Source organism: Lithobates pipiens, unplaced genomic scaffold, assembly GCF_037356315.1.
Source record: "Lithobates pipiens isolate NorthernLeopardFrog02 unplaced genomic scaffold, aLitPip1_a1.2 Scaffold_1, whole genome shotgun sequence".
NCBI classification, from domain to species: domain Eukaryota; kingdom Metazoa; phylum Chordata; class Amphibia; order Anura; family Ranidae; genus Lithobates; species Lithobates pipiens.
The window spans coordinates 235,727,889-235,754,605 of record NW_027507685.1 but is presented as its reverse complement, the minus strand read 5'-3'; the positions used below and the strand labels follow the sequence as shown (position 1 = coordinate 235,754,605).

General features: G+C 45.0%; 1 protein-coding gene across 4 annotated transcripts in view; it reads right to left on the bottom strand.

Moving 5' to 3' along the window:
• The window catches only part of PHF1 (PHD finger protein 1), a 79,992-nt gene that overhangs the window by 41,567 nt on the left and 11,708 nt on the right, over window positions 1-26,717 (bottom strand). For all 4 annotated transcript variants that reach the window (XR_013275635.1, XM_077484710.1, XM_077484708.1 and 1 more), the window contains exons 2-4: window positions 3,992-4,182; window positions 291-372; window positions 78-173 (exon numbers count right to left, since the gene is read on the bottom strand). Coding sequence is in view for 3 of the 4 variants with exons in the window: in XM_077484710.1 (XP_077340836.1) it covers window positions 78-173; window positions 291-372; window positions 3,992-4,165 (352 nt within the window). In the remaining variant the exon portion in view is untranslated. The remainder of the gene's footprint in view (window positions 1-77; window positions 174-290; window positions 373-3,991; window positions 4,183-26,717) is intronic.

The window sequence follows — 26,717 nt, the reverse complement described above, 5'->3', positions numbered from 1 at the left end:
AACAGCAATCACAGCTTATAACAGCTAATACAATGTACTGGAGACGAAAGATGGTAATCATCTAGTTTTGTACTCACCGTGCTTGCACTTCCCACAATGCACGAGTTTATTGTCGGAGGTACACGACTGTGAGTTACACACGCAGCACAGCTGCTCCTTCCCCGGGACGGCAGCTATGGAATAAAAAGAGGAGATAATTCATGAACCCGCCATGCGCGGCTGCAGGAATTTCCAATATGAATTATTAATTAGGACAGTTACAGTCATCAAAGCGGAATATGAGATCTTACGAGGAAAGATGTCCTTCCACAGCACTGAGAACTGGGAGTTATCTTCAAAGCGGACCAGACACGTCTCCTGTGCACTATCCACCTGTAAGTGAGGGACACGGAGAAGAGTTTACGAGATGTGAGTTAGAAGATAACACCCGGAGGAGGCGAAGAGGCCCGAGAATGCAGGTTGGCAAGCGAAGTGGTGACGGTATTCCCCAGTTCATCCGACAACCGTCATTCTACACTGCAGATTGGAATCTATTTGATTTGTGTAAAGCGTTGCAGACATTCTACACTTTGATACATCAGTTCTAATATTAGGGCTTTCAGCTGATCTCCAGGCAAACAGCTAAATACACAGATAATTCATATTCAGTTGTGAGGTTTACACGGCTCTGCACAGCATAGTAGCGGCTGGTGTTTTTTTCTTTTGGGGTGGCTGTTTGCAAACAGACACCCCCCCTCCCCCCCCCCAGTTGGCCCCCGGGAGGACTGTCGGGGAGTAGCAGCTGTCTTTCTTCTGCCTCCCGTGGTGTGGATCACTGCGCCTTCCTCCGTGCATCTCCCTCCTCCTAGGTGTCCAATAGCATCGCCTGTCCTTTCAGCCAATCGTGCTTTCAGATGGGCCGAAGGGTGATTCAATGATAGAAAAGCAAATGCAATGCTCTGCACCCGGAGCCCACCCTATTTTGAAGCCTATTAGAGCATATGGCTCTAATCAGGTGCTTTAAAAAAACACCCCCACCACTGTAATTCATGCGCCCGGCATCCTGAAAGGGACCGGACACGTGAATAGGGGGTAGCAGCAGAGAAAGGGGAGACGGCGCCCGTGTGCCCTTAATGGATGGGCCGCCCCTGCTGGCAGGGCAGGAAACCTGATTTTTCTCCACAGCAATTAGGTAACATTTTTGGGTCTTCTCCTTCTCCCAAACTGGACAGTGAAAGCGGAGCTCCATCTAATAGAGGAAGCTCCGTTTGTTCAAACACTCCTCCTTCCGCTGCCACATTTGGCACTTTTGGGGGGGAGTGGGTACCTTGTTTTGACAGTTACCCGTTCCCACTTCCAGGAAAGATCGCCACAGCCATCTCCGAGTATTTCCGGCCCCACCTCCTCCCCCTGGGAAACACCCAGGTCCCAGAAGACAGCGGGACCATTCAGAAAGCGCAGTGCGACTCGCGCTTGCGCAGTAGGAAACAGGCTCTGAAGCCTAAAGGCTACACTGCTGGTTTTCCTTAGTGAAGATGCCGGCGCTTACACTTCAAACCGATTGAAGAATGGGCCCGGGGTGCTGGACAGGTAAGTGTCCTTATATTAAAAGTCAGCAGCTACAGTATTTGTTATCTGCAATATTTATTGCCCAGACTGGAGCTCCTATTTAAAGAGAAGCAGCAGACTGATGATCTCTCTGATCTCTCCTCCCATCAGCAGGTCCCCTCCTAGCACATGAACACTGCATCACAGCTTGACTGGCTGCTAGTGCTAGAACCTCCTCTCCAAGTCTGAGCGCTTCTGTACAGGAGATTACAAGAGGCTGATACCAAGTTAAATTCAGGTACTTACACGGCTAGATTTGAAAAATATTTATTCAAAGTGGTTCTAAAGGCGGAAGATTTTTTTTTAGATCTTAATGCATTCTCTGTATTAAAGGGGTTGTAAGCCCTCGTGTTTTTTCACCTTAATACATCCTATGCATTAAGGTGAAAAAAAACCTGGCAGTCACCGGCCCCCCAGCCCCCCCTCCCCGTTTTACTTACCTGAGCCCCGTATTTCTGATGCGCTGTCCCTCTCTCCATGGGGTCCTGGCTCTTGATTGGATACATTAATAGCAGGGCAGCCATTGGCTCCCATTGCTGTCAATCAAATCCAATGACGCGGACGGCAGGGGGCGGGGCCGAGTCCAGCATTCGTGTCTGTGGATGCAAATGCTGGATTCGGGAGCATGCCTGCAAGGTAACCCCCTCAGGAGAGCGCTTCTCCTAGGAGGTTATCTGATGCAGGGAGGAGCCACGATAGCCACCGAGGGACCCCAGATGAGGAGGTTTGGTGCCACTCTGTGCAAAACGAGTTGCACAGAGGAGGTAAGTATGACATGTTTGTTATTTTAAAAGAATAAAACGATCCTTTACAATCACTTTAAGGTAAAAACCTTCTACATGCAGCACCCCGGGCCCTTACCTGAACACGATCCAGCAATGTGCATGAAAGTAGAGGCTCTCTCCCTTCTCATTGGCTCAGACACAGCAGCAGGAGTCAGTGGGTCCTGCTGCTGTCAATCACAGCCAGTGTGGAGGGAGCAGGGGTGGTCCAAGCCACACTCTCTGTGTGTCAATGGACAAAAAGAATGGGGCTTGGAAGCGAGCATGCACGAGTGCCCCCATAGGAAGCAGTTTGCTATGGAGGCACTTGGAGGGTGGGAGGAGCCTGCAACTCCAGCATGGGACCTGAGGAGAGGAGGATCAGGGCTGCTCGGTGCAAAATGGTTTGAATCCTGTTGAACCGGCTGAGATTCGAATCGTTAATGGGCAGGCTGAATGTGCCAAGTTGATCGATTGGTCAACCTGATTACAACCAGCCTGCCCGATTCTCTTACAATCAGGGCTATATTCACTAGCGATAATCACTGTCTTCTCTTAGTGGGGATGGCTTCCCCCATCCGCCCCCGCCAAGAAAAGACAATTGCTGATTCCCCTCTTTCCTGGCAACCTCTGGTTGCAGGAAAGAAATTTGCACCCTGTATGGCCTGCCTAAGTATGACATGTTTGCTAGTTTAATTGAAAAAAATAAATAAATAAACAAGCATTTACAATCACTTTAATGATGTATTCATTATTACAGAGCTGCATCATATTGTGTCTTTTTTATCTGCTTGGAGTTCAGCTTGATAAAAGTCTGATGTAATGGTACATTAAGGTACACTTTAAATGACTTCATAATAGAGCTGCACGATACTGGCCAAAAAAATCACGATTCCTGCAGCGTAAAATCTTTCACATGATACAAAAAAAATTGGGCTAGCTTTACTGGTTACTTTTTTTTTTTATTTATTAAAGTGTAATTTTTTCCCAAAAAATTGCATTTGAAAGACTGCTGTGCATATGTGTGACATATAATACTGCAACAACCATCATTTTATTCTCTATGGTCTCTACTAAAAAAAATATATATATATATATATATATATATATATATATATATATATATATATATATATATATGTATAAAAACAAATATAAATATATAAATATATATATATATATATATATATATATATATAATGTTTGGGGGTTTTAAGTAATTGTCTAACAAAAAAAAAATTATTTTAACTTGAAACCAACAAATGTCAGAAAAAGGTTTAGTGTTTAAGTGGTTAAACTTCCCTCATTTAAACACACAAGGGTATTCCTTTGATCTAAAGAACAAATTGTTACAATGTTTATACTTAAGTTCCACTGTTAAAGAATGTTGTGATTCTTGGCAGACTGCCCATTTTATTTATTTTTTCCTTTCTTTTGACAGCTGTCGGCTTCAGCAGAGCATTCAATTCTCTGCATAGAAAGAATCGGGAAATACTTTGTCAAGATCGCAACGGGAAAAAAATTGCGATAACGATTCTTAACTATTAATCGTGCAGCTCTACTACATAAAAGAATGTGGAAAGCAATATAGGAAGGAATTTCCAAACCAAATCCCATGGCAGGTATATAAAACAAATCCTTACTTTCTTTATAATGCCCAGGTACAGCAGTCCGTCCGTCCACCGGGCCAAAACGTCTTGACCCTCCCAGAAGCGAGCCAGTGTCTGAAAACGGGGGCGTTTCACCAGAGCAGGGGTGACCCTGGGGCTGGCGGGACTGGTACGGCTGGGTCGGGTCGGGGTCTCCCTTCCCTCCATCACATTTTAAAAAGAACCTGTAGAAACAAAGCATTGAGGAAATAAATAGGAGAAGGGATGTTTGGAAGAACAGAAATAATCATACACTTTTCTGGCTTGATTGATGAGGCAGGAACAAAATGTGTGGAGGGTAATAACTCATATCAACCAACTAGAACCCATCTTGAGGACATCTTAGAACAGTATTTAGAAGTCAAATTTGGGTTACATGTCATTACTTCCTGCTTTGAATAAAGACTAAGCCAAGGCAAAAAGACTATAAATCAAAGGAATGCATTTATAGTGCGCAAGCGGCCCCAGAGAGATTAGCCCAAGCCTGTCTGGAGGGTCGCTGGAGATGGCGTGCAAACATGGCAGCTTACATTAACAAGCCAGGCAGATGCACACGTGGAGACCTTTCGGGGATGCCATGCTAACCTAGTTGATGGGTGCAGGGTGTGTGTGCTAATGAGGTCAGCTGGTAAACTGCTTCCTGTGTCCTACTGGCTCTTATATCCCAAATCTACATACCAGGAAGTCATGAAGTTTTCTATGAACACAGCAGGGTCTATGGTAAGGCCTTGTTCTAAAGTTCAAAGAAAGCTTTTATTGTTCTGCAACTGAGGTACTTTAACAAGTTAACCACTTCTGGAACGCTCAACGCATATATATATATACTGCGGCAGAGGCTGTGCAAAATCACGTACCTGGATGTGATTTTCTGCATGCGATCTGGAGTGCGGCCCAATTACAGCGGTAGCCAATCAGCGGGTCCAGAGGCCGCACTGGCCGCTGGGACCTGTCGATCGTTCGGAGAAAAGGCAGAACGGCGGTCTGCGTATGTAAACAAGGCAGACCACTGTTCTGTCAGGGAGTAAAAAAGAGATCTTGTGTTTCTGCTAAGCAGAAACACAGATCTCTCTTTTCATCCAGTAACAGCGTTCCCCCCACAGTTAGGCCTGGTTCACAACTATGCATTTTGTAGTGCGTTTTCAGTTTTGCAGAAACACACTACAGACCATTTAACACGGTTTTCTATGGGTCATGTTCACACCTGTGCATTTTATGGAAAGGGCCAGTACCACCCATCAGTGCCCACAGTGTCACCTATCAGTGTCCTCAGTGCCATCTATTAGGGCCCACAGTGCCGTCTATCAGGGCCCAGAGTGCCGCCTATAAATTACCAATCAGTGCGTCATTACCAGTGCTGCCTATCAATACCACCTACCAGTGCCCATCAGTGCCACCTATCAGTGCCATCTATCAGTGCCCATCAGTGTCATCTTATCTGTGCGTATCAGTGTCGCCTTATCTGTGCCCATCAGTGCAGTCTCATCAGCGAATATCAATGAAGGAGAAAAATTACCCGTTTGCAAAATTTTATAACAAACTATGAAATGTGTTGTTTTTTTTTTTCAAAAATGTCTGTCTTTTCAACATGGGGACAAGGTGCTTTGGGGTGGAGGGGGGCCACAGGGCCTTCCTTTCCCCAAAGCACCCCCCCCCATGTTGAGGGCATGCGGCCTGGTACTGCTCGGGGGGGGGGGGCGCTCGCTCGTCCCCACCACCTTTCCTGACCGGCCGGGCTGTGTACTCGGATAAGGGTATTGTCAGCTAAATCTTAGCAATTCTGTGGCTGGCAAAGTATTGCCAGTTACAGAACTGCCAGTGTGACATGGGCATCCAGATGATGACAGACGGCTGCTTTATGAGCCATAATAATATACAAAAATGCTACCATTCATTTTAAATAATACTCTACTGGAAGATGCTCAATAGTCCAACACAGAGCCATGAAGGCATTTGTTGATGGATGTATTTTCTAAAGCCCACGTTGTGTTAGAGATCCTGTTGCTGGGGATAATTCCCCAATGACAGGATCACAAACATGTACAGTGAAAACACTCACCTGCTTGCAGGTGTCACTCCCTTGTTGACAAAAACACATCAGAAAGTAATCCACTAGTGAGAGATCAATGCCTCATTCATAGCGATCCTGAAGCTGACTACTTCTCGCCAGCCTGACATGGGTCTAAGGCCCCTTTCACAGGGGCGTCTCCACCTGATAGACTCCACTTGCTAGGCGGGAGATCGATCGGCTGATCCCCACTGAGCAGGCGGATGACAGGTGTGTCTCCGTTTACTGTGCTGAGACGGACCTGTCAGAGTCCCGCTCTCCTCTATGGGGAGATTGGATGAAAACAGACCGCCTTTCTGTTTTTATCTGATCCGCCAGACGAATGGAAAATAGGACTTCCATCCATCTGGATTTGGGCGGAGGGGATCGGATTGGATAGCAGCGGTTGTCAGTAGACATGTCGTCTGAAAAACTGACAGGCAGACCTGGTCGGAAAGCACATGTGAAAGGGGCCTGATGCCGCGTACACACGACTGGACTTTCCGGCAGACTAGGTCCGACGGACTTTTGGCGGAGTACCGACGGACTTTCTGATTGAACGGACTTGGACACACACAATCACACCAAAGTCCGACGGAATTCGACGTGATGACGTACGACCGGACTAGAATAAGGAAGTTCATAGCCAGTAGCCAATAGCTGCCCTAGCGTCGGCTTTTGTCCGTCGGACTAGCACACACACAAGCGGATTTCTCGATATGAAATGGTTCTGGCGGAAAAATTTGAAACATGTTCTACTTCTAAAGTCCGTCAGATTTTTGGACAGCAAAGGTCCGATGGAGCTCGAATTGTCCAACGGATTTGCTCCGTCGGACCTTTGCTGTCAAAAAGTCCGGTTGTGTGTATAAGTGTCTTCAGTCAATGGTTCAATGAGAGGTGGCCAAGTAAGACCCCTTTCACACTGAGGAGCTTTCAGGCACTTCTGCACAAAAAAAAAAAAGCTCCTGAAAACTGTTTCCCATTAATTTCAATGGATACTTTCACACTGAGGCGGTGCGCTGGTGGGGCGGTGAAAAAGCTCCTGCAAGCGGCATCTTTAGAGAGCTTAAAGGGGTTGTAAAGGTAAATGTTTTTTCACCCTAATGAATTCTATGCATTAAAGTGAAAAAACATCTGACAGTGCCAACGCCCCCAGTCCCCCCCGTTTTACTTACCTCACCCCTCGAAAGTCCCGCGCTCGTCCTCGACTTCCTCTTCACCACTCAGCCTGGCCGGCGATTGGCTGGAGTGGATGGATGGAAAGCAGTGCAGCCATTGGCTCGCGCTGCTGTCAATCACATCCACTGACGGAGCGCCGGGGGTGGGGCCGTGTGATACAGCGAGGGGCTATAGCCGCCGGCTGTGTCACGGGAGCGCGCCCGCAGATGCTTCTCACCATGCGAGGGAGCTCGCATGAACGTGAAAAGTACCTGCGGGAGGAAGGAGAGACAGCCACCGAGTGACCCCAGAAGACCAGGTTCGGGGCCACTCTGTGCAAAACGAGCTGCACAGTGGAGGTACCCTGTTTCCCCTAAAATAAGACCTAGCGTGATTGTCGGTGTTGGCTGCAATATAAGCCCTACCACCCAAATAAGCCCTACTCTGTTTCCTCAAAAATAAGCCCTACCCTGAAAAGAAGACCTACAAGGACTTTAACTAGAGCTTATTTGGGGGGTAGGGCTTTTATTGCAGCTATCACCGACAATCACACTAGGTCTTATTTTAGGAGAAACAGGGTAAGTATAACATGTTTGTTATTTAAAAATAAAAATAAAATTAACTTTACAATCCCTTTAAAAAAGGCCCATAAAAATGCCCCCGTCCATTGAAATGAATGGGAAGCGCTTCAAAAATGCCCAAAAATGGTTCTTTTGAGTCACATGACCTTAAAAAAAAGTGCACCGCTAATGCCTCAAAAGCCCCACAAAAACACCCAACATTTTATGGGCAGTTTTTGAGTGCCTCGGTGTGAAAGGGGTCTAAGAGCAATCTTCAATTCAGCTATAAAAGTACATTCATATAAAACCTGCCTTGAGGATTACCCTATTACTCCCGCTTCTCTTTGCTTTGAACCTTTGGGATGTTTAGTGATACAAAAAAATAGAGAGACAGTGTCAAAATAAAGAAATAATTACATTTTTTAAAACACCCCTGTTCCCCCGTGGTTCCGTCCAAAGGCAAGCACACACTTTGGTCCCGCACGCACACAAACAGCGATTGCCCCACACATGTGAGGTATCACATCTAAAGTGTCAACCTAAAAAGGCTTTTAAAGCGTCGCCTATGTATAGTAAAAATTACGCCGTTGGTTGTCGTTGCAGGAGCATGCGTAATTTTAAAGCATGACATGTTAGGTATCCATTTATTCGGCGTAACATCATCTTTTATATTTTACCCCACAAATTGGGTTATGTATTGTATTTTTTTTGCATTAAAATTCAAAAAAGTGCCACTTGCGGTGGACTAGGGCTAAATTTTATTCACACACTGATAAACGTTTGGTGTCTAAATGAACCCCTAGATGATCAGCTGCACATGTCCCTAAAATCAGGAAATCTGATGGCTCGTTCACTCAGAACCCCAAACTCGTCTTGGAGGAATTTCATACATTTTTTTCAACAATTGTAGATACGACATGATTGCCTCAAGTCAACATGACTTTGATCAGTTTATTTCTCACCTCCCAATCCCAGCCTTGGTGGAGGAGCATTGTGAGCTCATGGAAAAGGACATCTCAGTTGAGGAAGTACTGTGTTTCCCCCGAAAATAAGAGCTAGCGTGATTTTTGGGGAGGGCTGCAATTTAAGCCCTAACCCGAAAATAAGCCCTAGTAAAGTCTATGTAAAAATATATAATCCGTTTTGTAAAAAGATTAAATAATGTCCAGTGTGTTCCCTTTTGTAACTTTACTGTTGAAAATACCTATTACAGCATCGCTGGGTGCACACATGATCCGCTGGAGATCTTCTCCTCTCCTCCAGGCTGACATCAGCGGGGATCTCAGCCCTTCCCTCGGCAGTACTCGGAGCTGGGAAGTAGAGCTCCAGCAGATCATGTGAACACCTAGCTGCGCTGTATATAAGGTATCTTCCACAATAATGTTACAAAAGGAGACTCACTGGACATTATATGATCTTTTTTTACAAAACAGATTTCATATTGTGTGTTTTTTTGTAGCCAAAATTAATAAAAGACCGGTCTCATTTTCAGGGAAACACGGTATTATTGGTGATCTAATGCAATACTTTAAGGCTGGGTTCACACTACTGTGAATTGGATGTGGTTTCCCCGCATCCAATTCGCATGACAGGTGATTGTGACCGGCTCTCTATGGAGCTGTGGGTGGAGCTGGTTCACCCAGGAGTCCTGTGCATCTTCTGGTCCATTTCAGGTCCGAATTCAGCCAAAAATTCGACCCCTGCTGTGAGCCGCTTTGTGCTGAAGCGTGAATCCAGCCTAAAGAAGTTGTAATGGCAGAAGCTTTTTTATCTTAAAGTGGTTGTAAACCCTTACAAACCACTTTGACCTCCAGGTAAGCCTAGATTAAGGCTTACCTGGAAACACTCTCACTTCCCTGGAGTCCAGCAGCAAGCCTAGGTACTCCAAACCCTGAGTCGATATGATTACTGACTTTTTTAGGTTCAACAGCCACCCAAATTCTTGCAGGCTCTGCATGGAGATCGCCACAGCCTCCTCTAACTCTGAGGCGGAAGATGCTCTCAGGAGGAGATCGTCTAGATATCCCACGATCGCGATCCAGCGTTGCCGTAGCAATGCCAACACAGGGGCCAATACCTTGGTAAAGACTCAGGGGGCTGATGCCAAACCAAAAGGGAGAGCCACAAACCGGTAGTGGGCTTCCCCGACTGCAAATCGCAGAAACTTTTGATGCTGGAGGCATATGGGTATGTGCAGGTATGCATCCTGGATATCTAAGGACGCCAGGGAGTCCCCTTAATGGAGTGCAGCAGCCACTGAGCGAACTGATTCCATTCTGAACCTCTGCACTTTCACAAAGTGATTGAAGGCCTTTAGATCCAAGATTGGACGTACCCCTTGCTTCTTGTGAACTACAAACGGGTTTGAGTAGAACCCCTGGAACCGCTTCGATTCCGGAACAGGTCTAATCACCCTGCGATTCAGCAGGTCCCCTACTGCCCCCAAGAGGGCCTCCCGGCAAGCCAGGAGAATGGGTATGCTGGAGGGGAAGAATCTGTTTTGCGGCCAAGAGAGGAACTCTATCTTGTAGCCGTAGGAAATCAGATCACAGACCCATTGGTCGGACAGCAGAGAGATCCACCGGGCTGCAAATTCCCGAAGGTGACCCCCCACCCAAGTCATGGGTGGGGGGAAACTTTCATGTGGTAGCACTTTTGTTCGCAGGCTTGTAGTTCCAGGGATGTTTCTGTCCTTCCGTGGTAGTCCTGTCAGGCTGGGGACGTTTAGCCGAAGCTGCGGGCGAACGAAAAAGCCTTTTGTGAGAGGAAAAAGAGGGCCCTTGCCTACGGCGTGGCTCCTTAGCCTTCCTGGCCTGTGGGAGCAGAGTACTCTTACCACCTGTGGCATTCTTAATAATGTCATCCAAAGAGGCTCCAAAGAGCTGGTCGCCAAGGAAGGGAAGATCCGTCAGGGCTTTTTTGGATGCCTGGTCAGCAGACCAGCATTTCAACCAAATCAGGCACCTCAGCACCACTGCTGACAATGAAGCCCTGGATAACAGGGGGAGGATATCCAGGTTTCGTCACAAACGTACTTAAGGCCTTGCACTAGTTGATCTGCTAGGTCCACGCAGACAGGAGAAGCTTGTTGTTCTCCCAATTCGCGGTGCAAGTTTTGCCCACTCAGTTAGTGTCTGCGACACAAGTGCGGATACCAGTACTGGTCGCATGCTTGACCCCAAAACCGTAAACAAGGACCGAGCCACTGCCTCGGCCTTCCAGTCCGTGGGATTCTTAAATGCAGGAGTCCCCTCTACCCGGATCGTGGTTACTTTGTTTAACCTGGATACTGGGGGGTCCACGACTGGAGGAGCCGACCACTTTTTGAGAAGGCTCTCCACAAAGAGGTAACACACCGCCATGTATTTGGGGACCAAAAAGGTCAGTTGCGGTCGACCCCATTCCTTGTAAATGAGCTAATGATGAAATAAGTCAGATACGGGAACACCTTAGGTGAAGGGGCTGGCTTATGGGACCCAAAAGGGACCGCTACATCAGCAGAGGAATCTGCTGGCTCCTGAATCTTGAGGGTATCACGCACAGCTGTGATAAGTGCTCCAACAAGCGCTTTGTCGTGCACAGACCCGGACAGGGACTCATCCTCACTGTCCGATCCGTCCTCGTCATTTAAAACGACACAGCAGGGGTCACCAGCCTCAGCAGGGCCCGAGTTTGCGTCAGAGCTCTCCCCAGAGGATGGGGGAGGGGCCGCTTTTTAGCACCTTTGCGCCAAGGCGCAGCCTCCATCTTGGCATGAACGAATTGAGGACCGGCGACAAATCGTCCGGGGTCACTGCGCATTCTGCAGGCGAACCGGTTGCAATTGCCTGGATTTTGGGGGAAGAAACACCAGTTTCTGAAGCCATGCTGACCCTACCCTGTCTGCCACCTGAAGGCGACTTAGGACAGTGATGGTCCCACCCTCTTTACTGCTGCTGGCTGAGGGGCTCTTTCCCGCAGGATGCACAACCCTGACAGGTTCTGCACTGTCCAGCAAGTAGTGCCGGTGTTCTCTGTTAGCTCCCAGGTGCAGAGGAAACTGCTCTGTCAGTCAAAGCTGCTGCTAAAGGCAATGAAACCACTCTGCAGTGTGCTCAGGCTCAAAGAAAATGGCCGCCCAGGGTCCAGCATAAGGACATAAAGCACTGGGAAAATGGCCGCCAGATTACAGAAACACATGCTGTCTCTAGAGAAGCTGAAAAAAACGTGCTCAGGCTTCTAGAAAATGGCCGCCGGCGTCCAGTATAAGAACAAATCACAGGTAAAAAAGCCGCCGAGACACAGGAGAGCATGCTTTCCTTGCCCATACCTAAGATGACCGCTGACACAGAAAAAAACATGAGGTACAGAGCTAGAAAATGGCGGTGATCAGCGCTGCAGAGATCACAGGCACCCCCAGGGACATGAAAAAACACCACTCAGGACACACAGCCCCCCCCCCCCCCGGGGGGCCCCTGCACATAACACACACACCGATAAGCAGCCACGTGCAGCATCCCCCACAGGCAGGGGGGGAGATAGGGACAGGGAGAGAAGAGAGGGAGGTGAGGGACCCCCGAATCGACCTCTCAGGGAATGCCCAGCTGCTCAGGCCCACTGAGGCAGGGAGAGCTGTACTTACCAGTCCTGAAGAGCTGGGAGACATTCCATTACAGACCCACTCTCTGATCAGTACAGGGTGGCTGCTGGCCTCGGCACACTGTGACACAGACATCAGTAGCTCCGTCATATGTGCAGCCCGGAGCATTAAAGCTCACGACCACCTCTGGAGCTCAGGTATGTTGTGGCTGGCCTAGCATGTAGCTGCGACCTGCACACACTCACTGGCCAGGCTGGGGAGACTACAAGGATAAGAGTATCCAGCCTGTCACCCAGCCGGCTGTTGATAGCAGATCACGGGATCTTTCATCTTGCGCAAAAAGCAAAGCTTCTGCAGAAAAAACATGGACCGATGGGCCCGCAGGGTTCCTAGGTCCTTCTACTTCACTAGGCAAAATAAAACTGATGGCTGCATGGCAGGCTGAGGGGGTTGTTACCTAAGGGACCGCCCCTTGGGCGGAACTGGGAAGTTCTGTTTTACATAACATTAATGCCTAGTATCTAAAGGTGGCGTAACAACCCAATGGCTAAGAGAGGAGCTGTGTCAGTCGATAAATATAAGAGAAAAGAGGTTGTCTTTGGGAAATAGATGTATGAGTGCTGTCAGCATTGTTGAAGAGGTTGAAGGGTTGGGGGGTCAGCCTGTCAGTGCGCAGTCCGTATGCCACACACTCCATCAAACTGGTCTGCATGGCTGTCATCCCAGAAGGAAGCCTCTTCTAAAGGTGATGCACAAGAAAGCCCGCAAACAGTTTGCTGAAGACAATCAGACTAAGGACATGGATTACTGGAACCATGTCCTGTGGTCTGATGAGACCAAGATAAATTGATTTGGTTCAGATGGTGTGAAGTGTGTGTGGAGGCAACCAGATGAGGAGTACAAAGACAAGTGTGTCTTGCCTACAGTCAAGCATGGTGGTGGGAGTGCCATGGTCTGGGGCTGCATAAGTACTGCTGGCACTGGGGAGCTACAGATCATTGAGGGGACCATGAATGCCAACATATACTGTGACATACTGAAGCAGAGCATGATCACCTCACTTTGGAGACTGGGCCGCAGGGCAGTATTCCAACATAACGACCCCAAACACACCTCCAAGATGACCACTGCCCTGCTAAAGAAGATGACGGTAAAGGTGATGGGCTGGCCAAGCATGTCTCCAGACCTAAATCCTATTAAGCATCTATGGGGCATCCTCAAACGGAAGGTGGAGGAGCACAAGGTCTCTAATATCCACCAGCTTCGTGATGTCGTCATGGAGGAGTGGAAGAGGACTACAGTGGCAACCTGTGAAGCTCTGGTGACCTCCATGCCCAAAAGGGTTAAGGCAGTGCTGGAAAATAATGGTGGCCACACAAAATCTTTACACTTTGGGCCCAATTAGGACATCTTCACTTAGGAGTGTACTCACTTTTGCTGCCAGCGGTTTAGACATTAATGGTGTTAATTAATGGTGTGTTGAGTTATTTTGCGGGAACAGCAAATTTACACAAAAGCTGTACACTCACTACTATACATTGTAGCGAAGTGTCATTTCTTCAGTGTTGTCACGTGAAAAGATAGAATAAAATATTTACAAAAATGTGAGGGGTGTACTCACTTTTGTGAGATACTGTACTTATCTACATGTAATGGAATTAACTAAGCACATTTCATTATTTTCCAGAGTTTAACTTTAGGCCAGCTCAGCTCCCCCAACCAGCAGTGACTTAGCAGTCTTTCTATCTCCAATGGAAACACCAAGAAGGAATTCTGGGGAAGACGCAGGATGAGCTGAGCCGCTCAGTGAATGACTTGTAGCCCTTGTACATACGGTCGGAGAATCCGTCGGAATGTGTCCTATCGGACCGTGTGGTCGGATAATCCGACTGTGTGTGGTATGCATCGGACTGATTCTGTCGGAATATCCGTTGGACCCAATTTTCCAACATGTTGGAAATATTTCCCGACCAACTGGTCCGATCGGACATACTCCGATCATGTGTAGAGAATTTTGATCGGACCAAGTGCCACGCATGCTCAGATCAAATTCCTACATCAAAGCTATTGGCTACTAGCCTGAATGTAGTCCCATCGTAACGAAATTACGTCATCACGTTCTGAAAGATCGGATTTTTCGCCAACTTTGTCCGACCGTGTGTATGCAACAGTTTCGGACAAAATCCGACGGGCAAAATCCGACGGATTTGGTTGTGGAAATCTCCGACTGTGTGTACAGGGGCGAACAGTATCAGTGCTTCTGCTGTGGACCTTGAAGATGATCCACAGTGCAAAAAATAAACATTTATTCTAGGTGGGATATGGAGGTTTACTAAAACTGGAGAGTACAAAATCTGATGTCGCTGTGCATGGCAGCCAATCAGCTTCTAACTTAAAGGGGTTGTAAAGGTTCGTTTTTTATTTTCTACATAGGTTCCTCTAAGCTAGTGCATTGTTGGTTCACTTACCTTTTCCTTCGATTTCCCTTATAAATGTTTTTTTCTTTGTCTGAATATCTCACTTCCTGTTTCTCCTCAGTAAACTTCTCACCATCATCCGAGTGGTGGTTAGTCAGCCAGAACAGCTTACTGAGGAGGAACAGGAAGTGAGAAATTCAGACAAAGAAAAAAAACATTTATAAGGAAAATCGAAGGAAAAGGTAAGTGAACCAACAATGCACTAGCTTAGAGGAACCTATTTAGAAAATAAAAAACAAACCTTTACAACCCCTTTAAACTTGTTCACTTAAGCGTTGGCAATAAAACCTGGAAGCTGACTGGTTTCCATGCAGAGCTGCACCAGATTTTGCACTCTCCAGTTTTAATAAATATCCCCTACAGAGTTTCTTCTGCAAAACATAGCTGCTTGTGATTTTCCACTTTAGGAATTGTGTTAATGTGAACCTGTCAGGTGCTTTGAACCTTTCGGAGAAGTGCTGCCTATAAGCAGGTACTACAGGATGTCAGCCAGAAACCCCTCATCTGTGTCATTGTCTGGTTTCGTTTCACCAGTAAGAGACTGATTACCCTCACGCTGGGTCTAAGCCAGGGGTTGTCAACCTCCTGATGTGCCGCCGCTTCCTACCGCTGTCACCACTCTCCGTTTGAAGTTAAATATGACTTCAAGCAGAATGATGGGACAGCATAGCCGCTCCTACCAGCTCTCCAGAAACTGCCAGTGGAACTCTACCCCCCAACCAACCCCCCCATTGCAAGTACATTCAGCTCTGACAAGGTATATGGATCTCATACCACTGCGTTATTTTAACTGACAATTGCGCAGTCATGATGCTGTAGCCAAACAAAATTGACGTCCTTTTATCCCCAAAAATAGAGCTTTTTTTTGGTTGGTATTTGATCACCTCTGCGGTTTTTATTTTTTGCGCTATTAAAAAAAAAAAAAAGCCAACAATTTTCAAAAAAAAATAAAATAAATTTTTTACTTTCTGCTATAAAACACATTCAATAAAATAAAAAAAATAAAAAAAATCACATTTCTTCATAAATTTAGGACAATATGTTTTCTGCTACATATTTTTGGTAAAAAAAAATCCCAATAAGCGTAAAGTTGTGTTCATAAGTTTACATACCCTGGCAGAATTTATGATTTCTTGGCCACTTTTCAGAGAATATGAATGATAACACAACAATATTTCTTTCACTCATGGTTAATGTTTGGCTGAAGCCAATTTTTTTTATCAATTAACTTTGTTTACTCTTTTTAAATCATAATGGCAACAGAAACTACCCAGATGACCCTGATCAAAAGTTTACATACCCTGGTGATTTTGGCTTGATAACATGCATACAAGTTGACACAAAGGGGTTTGAATGGCTGTTAAAGGTCACCATCCTCACCTGTGATCTGTTTGCTTGTAATTAGTGTGTGTATAAAAGGTCAATGAGTTTCTGGACTCCTGACAAACCCTTGCATCTTTCATCCAGTGCTGCACTGACGTTTCTAGATTCTGAGTCATGGGGAAAGCAAAAGAATTGTCAAAGGATCTGCGGGGAAAAGGTAGTTGAACTGTATAAAAGAGGAAAGGGATATAAAAAGATATCCAAGGAATTGAGAATGCCAATCAGCAGTGTTCAAACTCTAATCAAGAAGTGGAAAATGAGGAGTTCTGTTGAAAGTGAAACCAAACCACGGTCAGGTAGACCAAGTAAAATTTCAGCCACAACTGCCAGGAAAATTGTTCAGGATGCAAAGAAAAACCGACAAATAACTTCAGGTGAAATACAGGACTCCGTGGAAACATATGGTGTGGCTGTTTCAAGATGCACAATAAGTAAACACTTGAAGAAAGATGGACTGCATGGTCGAGTCGCCAGAAGAAAGCCATCACTACGCAAATGCCACAAGGTATCCCGCTTACAATACGCCAAACAGCACAGAGACAAGCCTCAGACCTTCTGCCACAAAATCATTTGGAGTGATGAGACCAAAATTGAGCTTTTTGGCCAGAAATCATAAACGCTTCATTTAGAGAGTCAGCAAGGCCTAAGATGAAAGGTATGGAGGTGGATCCCTGATGTTTTGGGGATGTGTGAGCTACAAAGGCACAGGAAATTTGGTCAAAATTGTTGGCAAGATGAATGCAGTAAGTTATCAAAAAATACTGGAGGAACATTTGCATTCATCAGCCAGGAAGCTGCGGATTGCACGTACTTGGACATTCCAGCATAACAATAATCTAAAACACAAGGCCAAGTCCACCTGTCATTGGCTACAGCAGAATAAAGTGAAGGTTCTGGAGTGGCCACCTCAGTCTCCTGACCTCATTATCACTCTGGGGAGATCTCAATCATGCCGTTCATGCAAGACAGCCCAAGAATTTACAGGAACTGGAGGCTTTTTGCCAAGAGGAATGGGCAGCTTTACCACCTGAGAAGATAAAGAGCCTCATCCACAAATACCATAAAAGACTTCAAGCTGTCATTGCTGTTAAAGGGGGCAAAACACGGTATTAAGAACTGGGGTATGTAAACTTTTGATCAGGGTCATTTGGGTAGTTTCTGTTGTGATTATGATTTAAAAAGAGTAAACACAGTTGATTGATAATAAATGGCTTCAGCCAAACACTAACCATGAGTGAAAGAGAAGTTTCTGTGTTATTATTCATATTCTCTGAAAAACGGCCAAGAAATCATAAAATCTACCAGGGTATGTAAACTTATGAGAACAACTGTATAATGATTGGTTTGCACAAAAGTTTTGGCACCTACAAACTATGTTTTTTTTTTTTACTAGTAATGCCAGCAATCAGCAACGTATAGCGGGACTGCGATATTGCAGCGGACAATCTGACACTAATTGACACTTTCTGGGGACCAGTGACTCTAATACAGCAAACAGTGCTAAAAATATACACTGTCCCTGTACTGACATTGGCTGGGAAGGGGTTAAACATCTTGGGCAATCAAAGGGTTAAATGTATGCCTAGCCAGTGTTTTACTACAGTATGGGAGGTGCTTTTACTAGGGGAAGACATGAATCCTTGTCCCTGCTTTGCAGAGATACAGGATCCATGCCTTCCCTTCTGTCATAATGGCGATCTGCCTTGTTTACATAGCTAGATCACTGTTCTGCCTCTCTGCTGGATGATCGGCAGGTGACGGTGGATATCGAGTCCATAGTACGCGCTGCTGGGCTCCCACTGTGCAAGATCACAGTGGGAGCAAGCCGCTGGTGGTGCACATGCGTTCTCCCTACCCGAAAGAGCCAGATCACGTATTGCATTTATACATGATCGGGAACACAGTTAACCCCTTGATCGCCCCCTAGTGTTAACCCCTTCCCTGCCAGTGACATTTAGACAGTAATCAGTGCATTTTTATAGCGCTGATCGCTGTATAATTGTCAGTGGTCCCAAAAATGAGTCAAAAGTGTCTGATGTGTCCGCCATAATGTTGCAGTCCCGATAAAAATCGCTGATCACCGCCATTACTAGCAAGAAAAAAATAATAATAAAAATGCCATAAATCTTTCCCCTATTTTGTAGATGTTATAACTTTTTGCACAAACCAATCAATATACGCTTATTCCGATTTTTATTACCAAAAATGTGTAGAAGAATACACATCGGCCTCAACTGAGGAAACAAATATTTTTTTTAAAAATGATTGGGGATATTTATTATAGCAAAAAGTACAAAATATATATTTTTTCAAACTGTACTAAACTTTTTTTTTATATAGCGCAAAAAATAAAAACTGCAGGTAAGTGTCCATATTTTAAAAGTCAGCAGCTGCAGTATTTGTAGCTGCTGACTTTAATAAAAAAAAAAAAAATCTGCTTTATTGCATAGAATGCATTAAGATAAAAAACTCCTTTAAATGACAGTAACTAATATTTTCAACTGTTTACCCCGTAATACATTTTAAACACATTCAAAAACTTATAATGAATGAGTGTAAACTTTTTTTTTTACTGTTGCGGCATGGAAGGTTTCGGTCTCACCAAGGTTGACATCTATGCCCATTCCACCTGCCCGCCCCCCCTTATATGTCCTCTATTAACATATCCTTTAAACATAATTATAAGCAATCGGACTGCAGCTTTACTTTCGATCCAGAGCGCCAACGAATAGTAAGGTGGAGAATTGATTGTCTTGGAGAGTTTTTAATCACGCTCTATTGAGCAAGCGAAGTAAATCTTTGTACTGCGCAGTGATTAAAAATCCCTTGTGTCGTGCACTCGTTGAAAACAATTAATTCCAAAAAAGCGATCAGCGTTACGAGAAAATTGATCTCTTAATTTCGTGTTACTAAAAATAGCCGGCACGGCACAGCCATTTACTGGATTATAAAACGAGATAATCAGTTAACCGGAACCACAGGGGCCTTGTAGTTACCGCGGTCGATGTCAATTGGGAGCTTTTAGGCCCCGGATCTTTTTAATTACCGATCGCGGTTTTCTTTTGCACAGAAAGAAAACAGATCCATCAACAGCATGTGACAGGCATAGAATAGATGCATCAATGTGACCATACTTCAATATTTTTTTTTTTTTTTTAGACACACTGATTCTTAGGATTAGTCCAGCCTGACTAAGCCCTTGTACACACGGTCGGACATTCCGACAACAAAATCCGTCGGATTTTGCCCGAAACTGGTGTTGCATACACACGGTCAGACAAAGTTGTTAGAAAATCCGATCGTTCAGAACGTGATGACGTTATTTCGTTACGACGGGACTACGTTCAGGCTAGCAGCCAATAGCTTTGGTCTTGTAATTTGATCTGAGCATGCGTGGCACTTTGTCCGGTCGGAATTCTCTACTAACGATCAGACAAAGTTCGATCGGACCATGTTGTCGGAAAATTTTATAGCCCAGCTCTAAAACTTTGTCGCTCGGATATTCTGACGGAAACAGTCCGATGGAGCCCACACACGGTCGGATTATGCGACACCACGGTCCGATCGGACATTTTCCATCGGAATGTCTGACCGTGTGTACAAGGGCTAATAGTAATAGTCATTTAGAGCTCATGTGCACTCACTGGCCACTTTATTAGGTACACCTTACTAATTCCGGGTTGGACCACCTTTTGCCTTCATTCTTAGTGGCATAGATTCAACAAGGTGTTGGAAACATTCCTCAGAGATTTTGGTCCATAGTGACATGATAACATCACACAGTTGCTGCAGATTTGCCCACCACATCCCAAAGGTGTTCTATTGGATTGAGATCTGGTGAGTGTGGAGCTCTATTGGATTGAGATCTGGTGAGTGTGGAGCTCTATTGGATTGAGATCTGGTGAGTGTGGAGGCCATTGGAGTACAGTGACCTCATTGTCCAGTGATGAGATGATTGGAGCTTTGTGACATGGTGCATTATACTGCTGGAAGGAGCCATCAGAAGACAAGTACACTGTAGTCATAAAGGGAAGGACATGGTCAGCAACAATACTCAGGTAGGCCGTGGGGTTTAAATGATGCTTAATTGGTACCAAGGGGTCCAAAGTGTGCCAAGAAAATGTCCCAAACACCATTACACCACCAGTCTGAGCCGTTGATACAAGGCAGGATGGATCCATGCTTTCGTGTTGTTTATGCCAAATTCTAAACCACCCATCTGAATGTCGTAGCTGAAATGGAGACTCATCAGACCAGGCAATGTTTTTTCCAATGTTCTATTGTCCAATTTAGGTGAGCCTGTGTGAATTGTAGCCTCCGTTTCCTGTTCTTAGCTGACAGGAGTGGCACCTGGTGTGGTCTTCTGCTGCAGCCCATCTGCTTCAAGGTTGGATGCGTTGTGTGTTCAGAGATGGTATTCTGCATACCTTGGATGTAACAAGTGGTTATTTGAGTTACTGTTGTCTTTCTATCATCCCAAACCAGTCTGCCCATTCTCCTCTAACCTCAACAAGGCATTTTCCTCTACACAACTGCCACTCACTGGATATTTTCTCTTTTTCGGAACATTCTCTGTAAACCTGAGAGTTGGGTGTGTGTGAAAATCCCAGTAGATCAGCAGTTTTTGAAATACTCAGACCAGCCCGTCTGGCACAACAATCACGCCACGTTTAAAGTCACTTAAATCCCCTTTCTTCCCCATTCTGATGCTCAGTTGGAACCTCCGCAAGTCGTCTTTACCACATCTAGATGCCTAAATGCATTTAGTTGTTGCCATGTGATTGGCTGATTAGCCATTTGTGTTACCAAGCAATTGAACGGGTGTACCTAATAAAGTGGCTGATGAGTGTATTTAAAGTGGAACTTTAGTCAGAAAATGAAGTCCTGCTAAATCACTTCAGGCCCCTGGCCCCTTTTGCAGGTATAATTATGTAAAACATTACAAATAAGTGTCTATACTGTGTAAAATCCAGTAATACACGGTCTCATCCTGCTCTGCACACGCTCAGTTGCCCTCCATTCTCAGCACTGTGCCTAAAATCAGAGCCACTAGAGGTTAGATCAGCTGACAGCTTTAGAATTTACTGTTGCTGAAGGGGGGGAAGAAAGCAACAGAAATGACACAGACTGTGTGGAGGGAACACAGATTAGGGAGGGAGAAAAGAAAAGCAGAAGAGGTGACAGGACAAACTCTGCTGCCAGGGAGACACAAAAGAGTTTAACTTGCAAGGATAGTGTCTTATCTTTATCTTATCTCCCTGATATTCTCTACTTTCTTTAGCAGTCAGGCTCCATTCATATTTCACATTTTGTGATCTCCGGTAGAATCGCTGCGATTCTACCCAGGATCTCACACGCAGTGCAATCACAAAACGCATGCTTGGGTGTCATTTTCAATGGCACCTAAAACGTGGTGCAGTTTTGCCGCGATAAATCAGGAACTTCTTTTCCGCGACATACTTCATGCACAATAATGCTTACCAAACACCACATTTAGGTGCCATTGAAAATAAATGGCACCCAAACATGTATTTTGCATTTTGTTATCTCAGCCAGACTCGCAATGATTCTTCCCAAAATGTGAAGGGAGCTTAAACTTCAGTACTGTAAAGCTTCTGTCAGCCTTCCTCTCTATCTGAGCCAATACAAACATTCAAGGCTGGAAATGTACATATTTTAATTAAGAACATGACCTATAGTTTTTGAGACCATGGAAAGAGAGTTTCTGCTAGGGAAATGACTGCTCTGGGCTTCAACAAAATGGTGGCCTGCACCAGCACACACTAGTTTTGGTGACATAATTCTTAATGCGGAATCTATGTTCTTTTGTTAAGGAACATTTTTTGTTATCAAAAATGGGTAACGTTCCCCTTTAAGCATTGTTTTTTGTGGTTGCTCTTCTTCTCTTTAAGTTGAAGTTTACCTGAAAGCAGAAGTTGGCCGCACCAAGCAACCAAAGGGCTTGAAAGGCAAATTAAAGCAAAACCTGATGTGGAGCTGCTTCTAAATTTGATTATCTAAATTACACCTATACTTTGAAGATTTTATCAGCCAGTCAGGTATTAAGGAATTGAGGGTTTTGAAAGGCCACAGAAAATAATTCTGCTTGCTGTAATAAGCATGTTGCACAACATTCTGGTTTTGGACCCATAGCAGTTGTGCAAGGGGGACATCAGTTTTTTATAGGTCTTCTCTGATATCTAAAGCAGAAATTAAGCTGGAAACTCAATAACTCCTTGGTATTATCCTTTATTTGGCTACATCGTACACACAGGATCAATGTTGACATGTTTCGGCCATTACAGCCTTTCTTATAGCATCATGCTACGAGTAAGGCTGTAATGGCCGAAACATGTCAGCTTTGATCCCGTGTATATGAAAAGTTGACAACCCTCAAATTTTCCACTCGCCTACTCGCATTTTGCAAGTGAAAAATTATGGCTGGTGAGCGTGGACTGCCTGGGAGCGAGGGGGCAAGCACCGCCGACAGGCAGGGTTGAATGGGGGCTGTTCTCCCAGCAATCCCCGAGGGGAAGAGAGGAGAGCCGGATTATGAGAGAGCGGGGAACATCGCAGTAACAGCTTTCATTTGCATTTTCGTGTTCCCGCCACTCGTTGACCCACCTCCTGGCCCGGATACTTTGATAGACAGATCACCCATCCAATGTCGGGACATGTGACATATATCAAAGTACCCAGGATAGGAGGCGGGGCTGTATGTGACGGCGAGTGGCGGGAACACACAGCAATTCAAATGTAAGCTGTTACAGCGATGTTCCCCGCTCGCTGATGATCCGGGCGGCAATCCTCTTCCTCTCCTGCACAGGTAGGCTGCATTGTTGAACACAGGTAGGCTACATTGATGAGCACAGGTAGGCTGCATTGATGAACACAGGTAGGCTACATTGATGAACACAGGTAGGCTACATTGATGAACACAGGTAGGCTGCGTTGTTGGACACAGGTAGGCTGCATTGTTAGGCACAGGTAGGCTGCATTGTTGGGCACAGGTAGGCTGCATTGTTTTGGCACAGGTAGGCTGCATTGTTGGGCACAGGTGAAGCGGTATTGATGGACACATGTAGGCTACATTGCTGGGCACAGGTGAGGCTGCATTGATGAGCACAGGTGAGGTAGCATTGTTGGGCACAGGTGAGGCTGCACTGTTGGGCACAGGTGAAGCAGCATTGATGGACACGGGTAGGCTGCATTGTTGGGCACAAGTGAGGCTGCACTGATAAAGTTGTGTCATTTCATGAGATCATTTATGAGGGAGTGTTTAGGGGCTGGGTAGGGGTTGGGTGGGGCCACGGGTAGCGAGTTATCGAGTCGCTGGCTTAATTTCTGCTTTGGATGTTTGAACAGAGGAGTGGGGGTCACCCAGCCTGAGCACCGAATCCCAGCAAGTATTTTCCAACTGTGCGGTTGAGCTCTCTAACCCTGGAGTATATTTCTGAAGCCAAAAAGGACCTTCTCTGACTGTTCCTACAGGCAGCAAGGGCTATAATCCCTTACCACTGGAAAGCTACACAAGGAACTCACTGAACTCTTCGTGGCAGGTACTTAACCAACACGGCTACATGGAATGTCTGGGTAGTTTCCTTGGGCACTGCTTGAATTAAAAAATTATTGGTCACTTATATTGTAAATCGCTGCGTAAATTGCTGCCGCTATATAAATCCTGAATAATAATATTAATAATCTACATTTGGGTGATGCTTTTGGTTTCCCCCATCTTCCAACTCTCACTTCTTTGTCTGTGGTCAACTTTCTTGATGTTGGAGGCCTCAAGTACGGCCCTCAACATCACCATGAAATTCAGTGGACTGCACACACGCAGAAGAGGATATAGTCCAAGACTATTGGCATAATAGAAGATATGGCCAGATACTGTGGATATAATACAGGAGATGGTCAGAGACTGCAGACATACTGCAGGAGATGGTCAGAGACTGTGAATATTCTATAGGACTTGTTGCAGCCTGAGGAGACTTCAGGAGACAGTTGATATATTACAAGAGACTGCTGGAAATCAATGCTATAATGAAACAATAGGGAAACACAGGTCGGTGTCTGCAAGGGCCGAGAGGGCCACACAAAAAGTGCCAAAGGCCCAAACGTGGCCCCTTGGCCGCAGGATGGGCACCAGGGTCCTACCTTCTCTATAATACCCTTGGATCTTCTCTTTTTCCATTCTCCTCTGATCTATTTCCTTTGAATTACTCGATTCCTCACCGACACTTCTGCAAACTAGGTGTAAAATACAGTGTTATTCTGCTTGACCTCAACCAGTCTGACCCAGCCTGCTTAATGGCGACGTGTCATTTTATATATTTTACTGTATGTCATGATGGGATCCTGACTTTTGTTTTCTCTGCATTGTATACTACCGTAGAAAGATTTTAATAAACTCTTAATTTTGAAAAAAAAAAAGGTTTTAATTTACTTTGACTGAAAACATTAGTGCTATCAGCTCCTTAGTACACTACGGTCATGGCTTAAAGCTGAACTACGCTTCATATGAGCGCCACAAACCAAAAATGCTACTTAATTCATTTTTAACCCCTTCATGCCTAAGCCTTTTTCTGATACTTGTTGCTTACAAGTTAAAATCCGCATTACTTAGAACCCCTAAACATTATATATATATATATATATATATATATATATATATATATACATATACATATATATATATACACATTTTTAGTAGAGACCCTAGGGAATAAAATTGCGGTCGTTGAAATATTTTATTTCACACTGTATTTGCGCATCCGTCTTTCAAATTAAGGTTTTTTTGAAAGAAATACACTTTCATGAATAAAAAAAAAAAAAAAAACTAAATTTTTTTTGTATAATGTGAAAGATGATGTTACGCCGAGTAAAGAGATACCTAACACCTCATGCTTTAAAATTGGGCACACTTGTGGAATGGCACAAACTACGGTACTTAAAAATCTCCATAGGCGACGCTTTAAACATTTCTACAGGTTACCTGTTTAGAGTTACAGAGGAGGGCCTGTGCTAGAATTATTGCTCTCACTCTAATGATCACGATAGCAATACCTCATGTGTCTGAACCCCGTTTACATTTCCAGGTGAGACTTGTGTAAGCGTTTGCCTTCTGCGCACGAGCACAGAGGGATGGGGAACTTTAAAATTATATATATATATATATATATATATATATACACTGTTCCTTTAAATTTTAGTTTCCTGATCACTTTTATTGCTGTCAGACGGAACGTAAACATCCCTTGTGACAGTAATAGTCAGTGACAGGTACTCTTTATGGAGGGATCTGAGGTTTATAAGACCCCAAACCCCTCCTGTGCACCCGTCATCAGAGCATAGGGAAGCACCATCTGCTGGAGGAGGGTTAGGTAAGTAAAAGTGCTTTTCTTGTCCCCTAGGCATAAACAAGCATTTTATACCATGCAGTACAGGCTCAGTCCCACTACAAGGGAGAGTTTTTCTTTTACCATGCCAGTTCTGGGAGGGCGTCTGTGGGTGTCCTCCCAGAACAATGCCCCTGCGCATCCTCCTTTGGACACCACTGATCACAGATCAGGGTAAAAGGCCAATCACCGCGGCCCTTTACCATGTGATCAGCAGTGATAGGATATAGCTGATCACATGGTAAAGGGCCACGGTGATTGGCCTTTTACCCTGATCTGTGATCAGTGGTGTCCAAAGGAGGATGCGCAGGGGCATTGTTCTGGGAGGACACCCACAGAAAACAAACTTGCCGATTATTGGCATTCCTTTCCTCACATGCCATCACAGCATAAGGGGAGGAGAGCCGGTAACCAGTAAGCGTGACAGGGGACATTTACACTGATGATCAGTGCCACCTATAAGTGCCCATAAGTGCCACCTATAAGTTCCACCTATCAGTGCCCATAAGTGCTGCCTCATCAGTGCAGCCTATCAGCGCACTTCAGTGAAGGAGAAAAATTACTTATGTGCAAAAATTTTGAACAAAAACTTTTTTCCACAAAAAGTTTGGTGTTTTTTCATCTGTTTAGCAAAAAAGAAAAAGCCCAGTGGTGGTTAAATACCACCACAAATAAGCTCTATTTGTGTGAAAAAAAATAATACTAATTTTGTTTGGGTACAGTGTTGCAATTGTCATTCAAAGTGCGAAAGCTGAAAATTGGCCTGGGCAGGGGGGGGGGGGGGGGTGAAAGTGGTTAAAGAGTTTGTAAACCTCACACATAAATTACAAACAAAATATATCCCTCTATATTGTGTATTTGTCTCAACCTGAGCACTAAGTGTCATTTCTGAATCTCCCGAACGCGCCAGTCTATAGGAGAAGTGCTTTTCTGTTTATATACTATATATTACTCTATGCATCACTGTTATCTTTGTTTATGACAGTGCTTTTTATTCAATACATTTTTCTATACTTTTTGGAATAATATTTATGTCTTCTAAAAAAAAAAAGTTTGTCTTTAAAGTCCAGGGGGGTACTTGCCTTTAGATATACATTATATTTGGGATGGTGGCAACAATA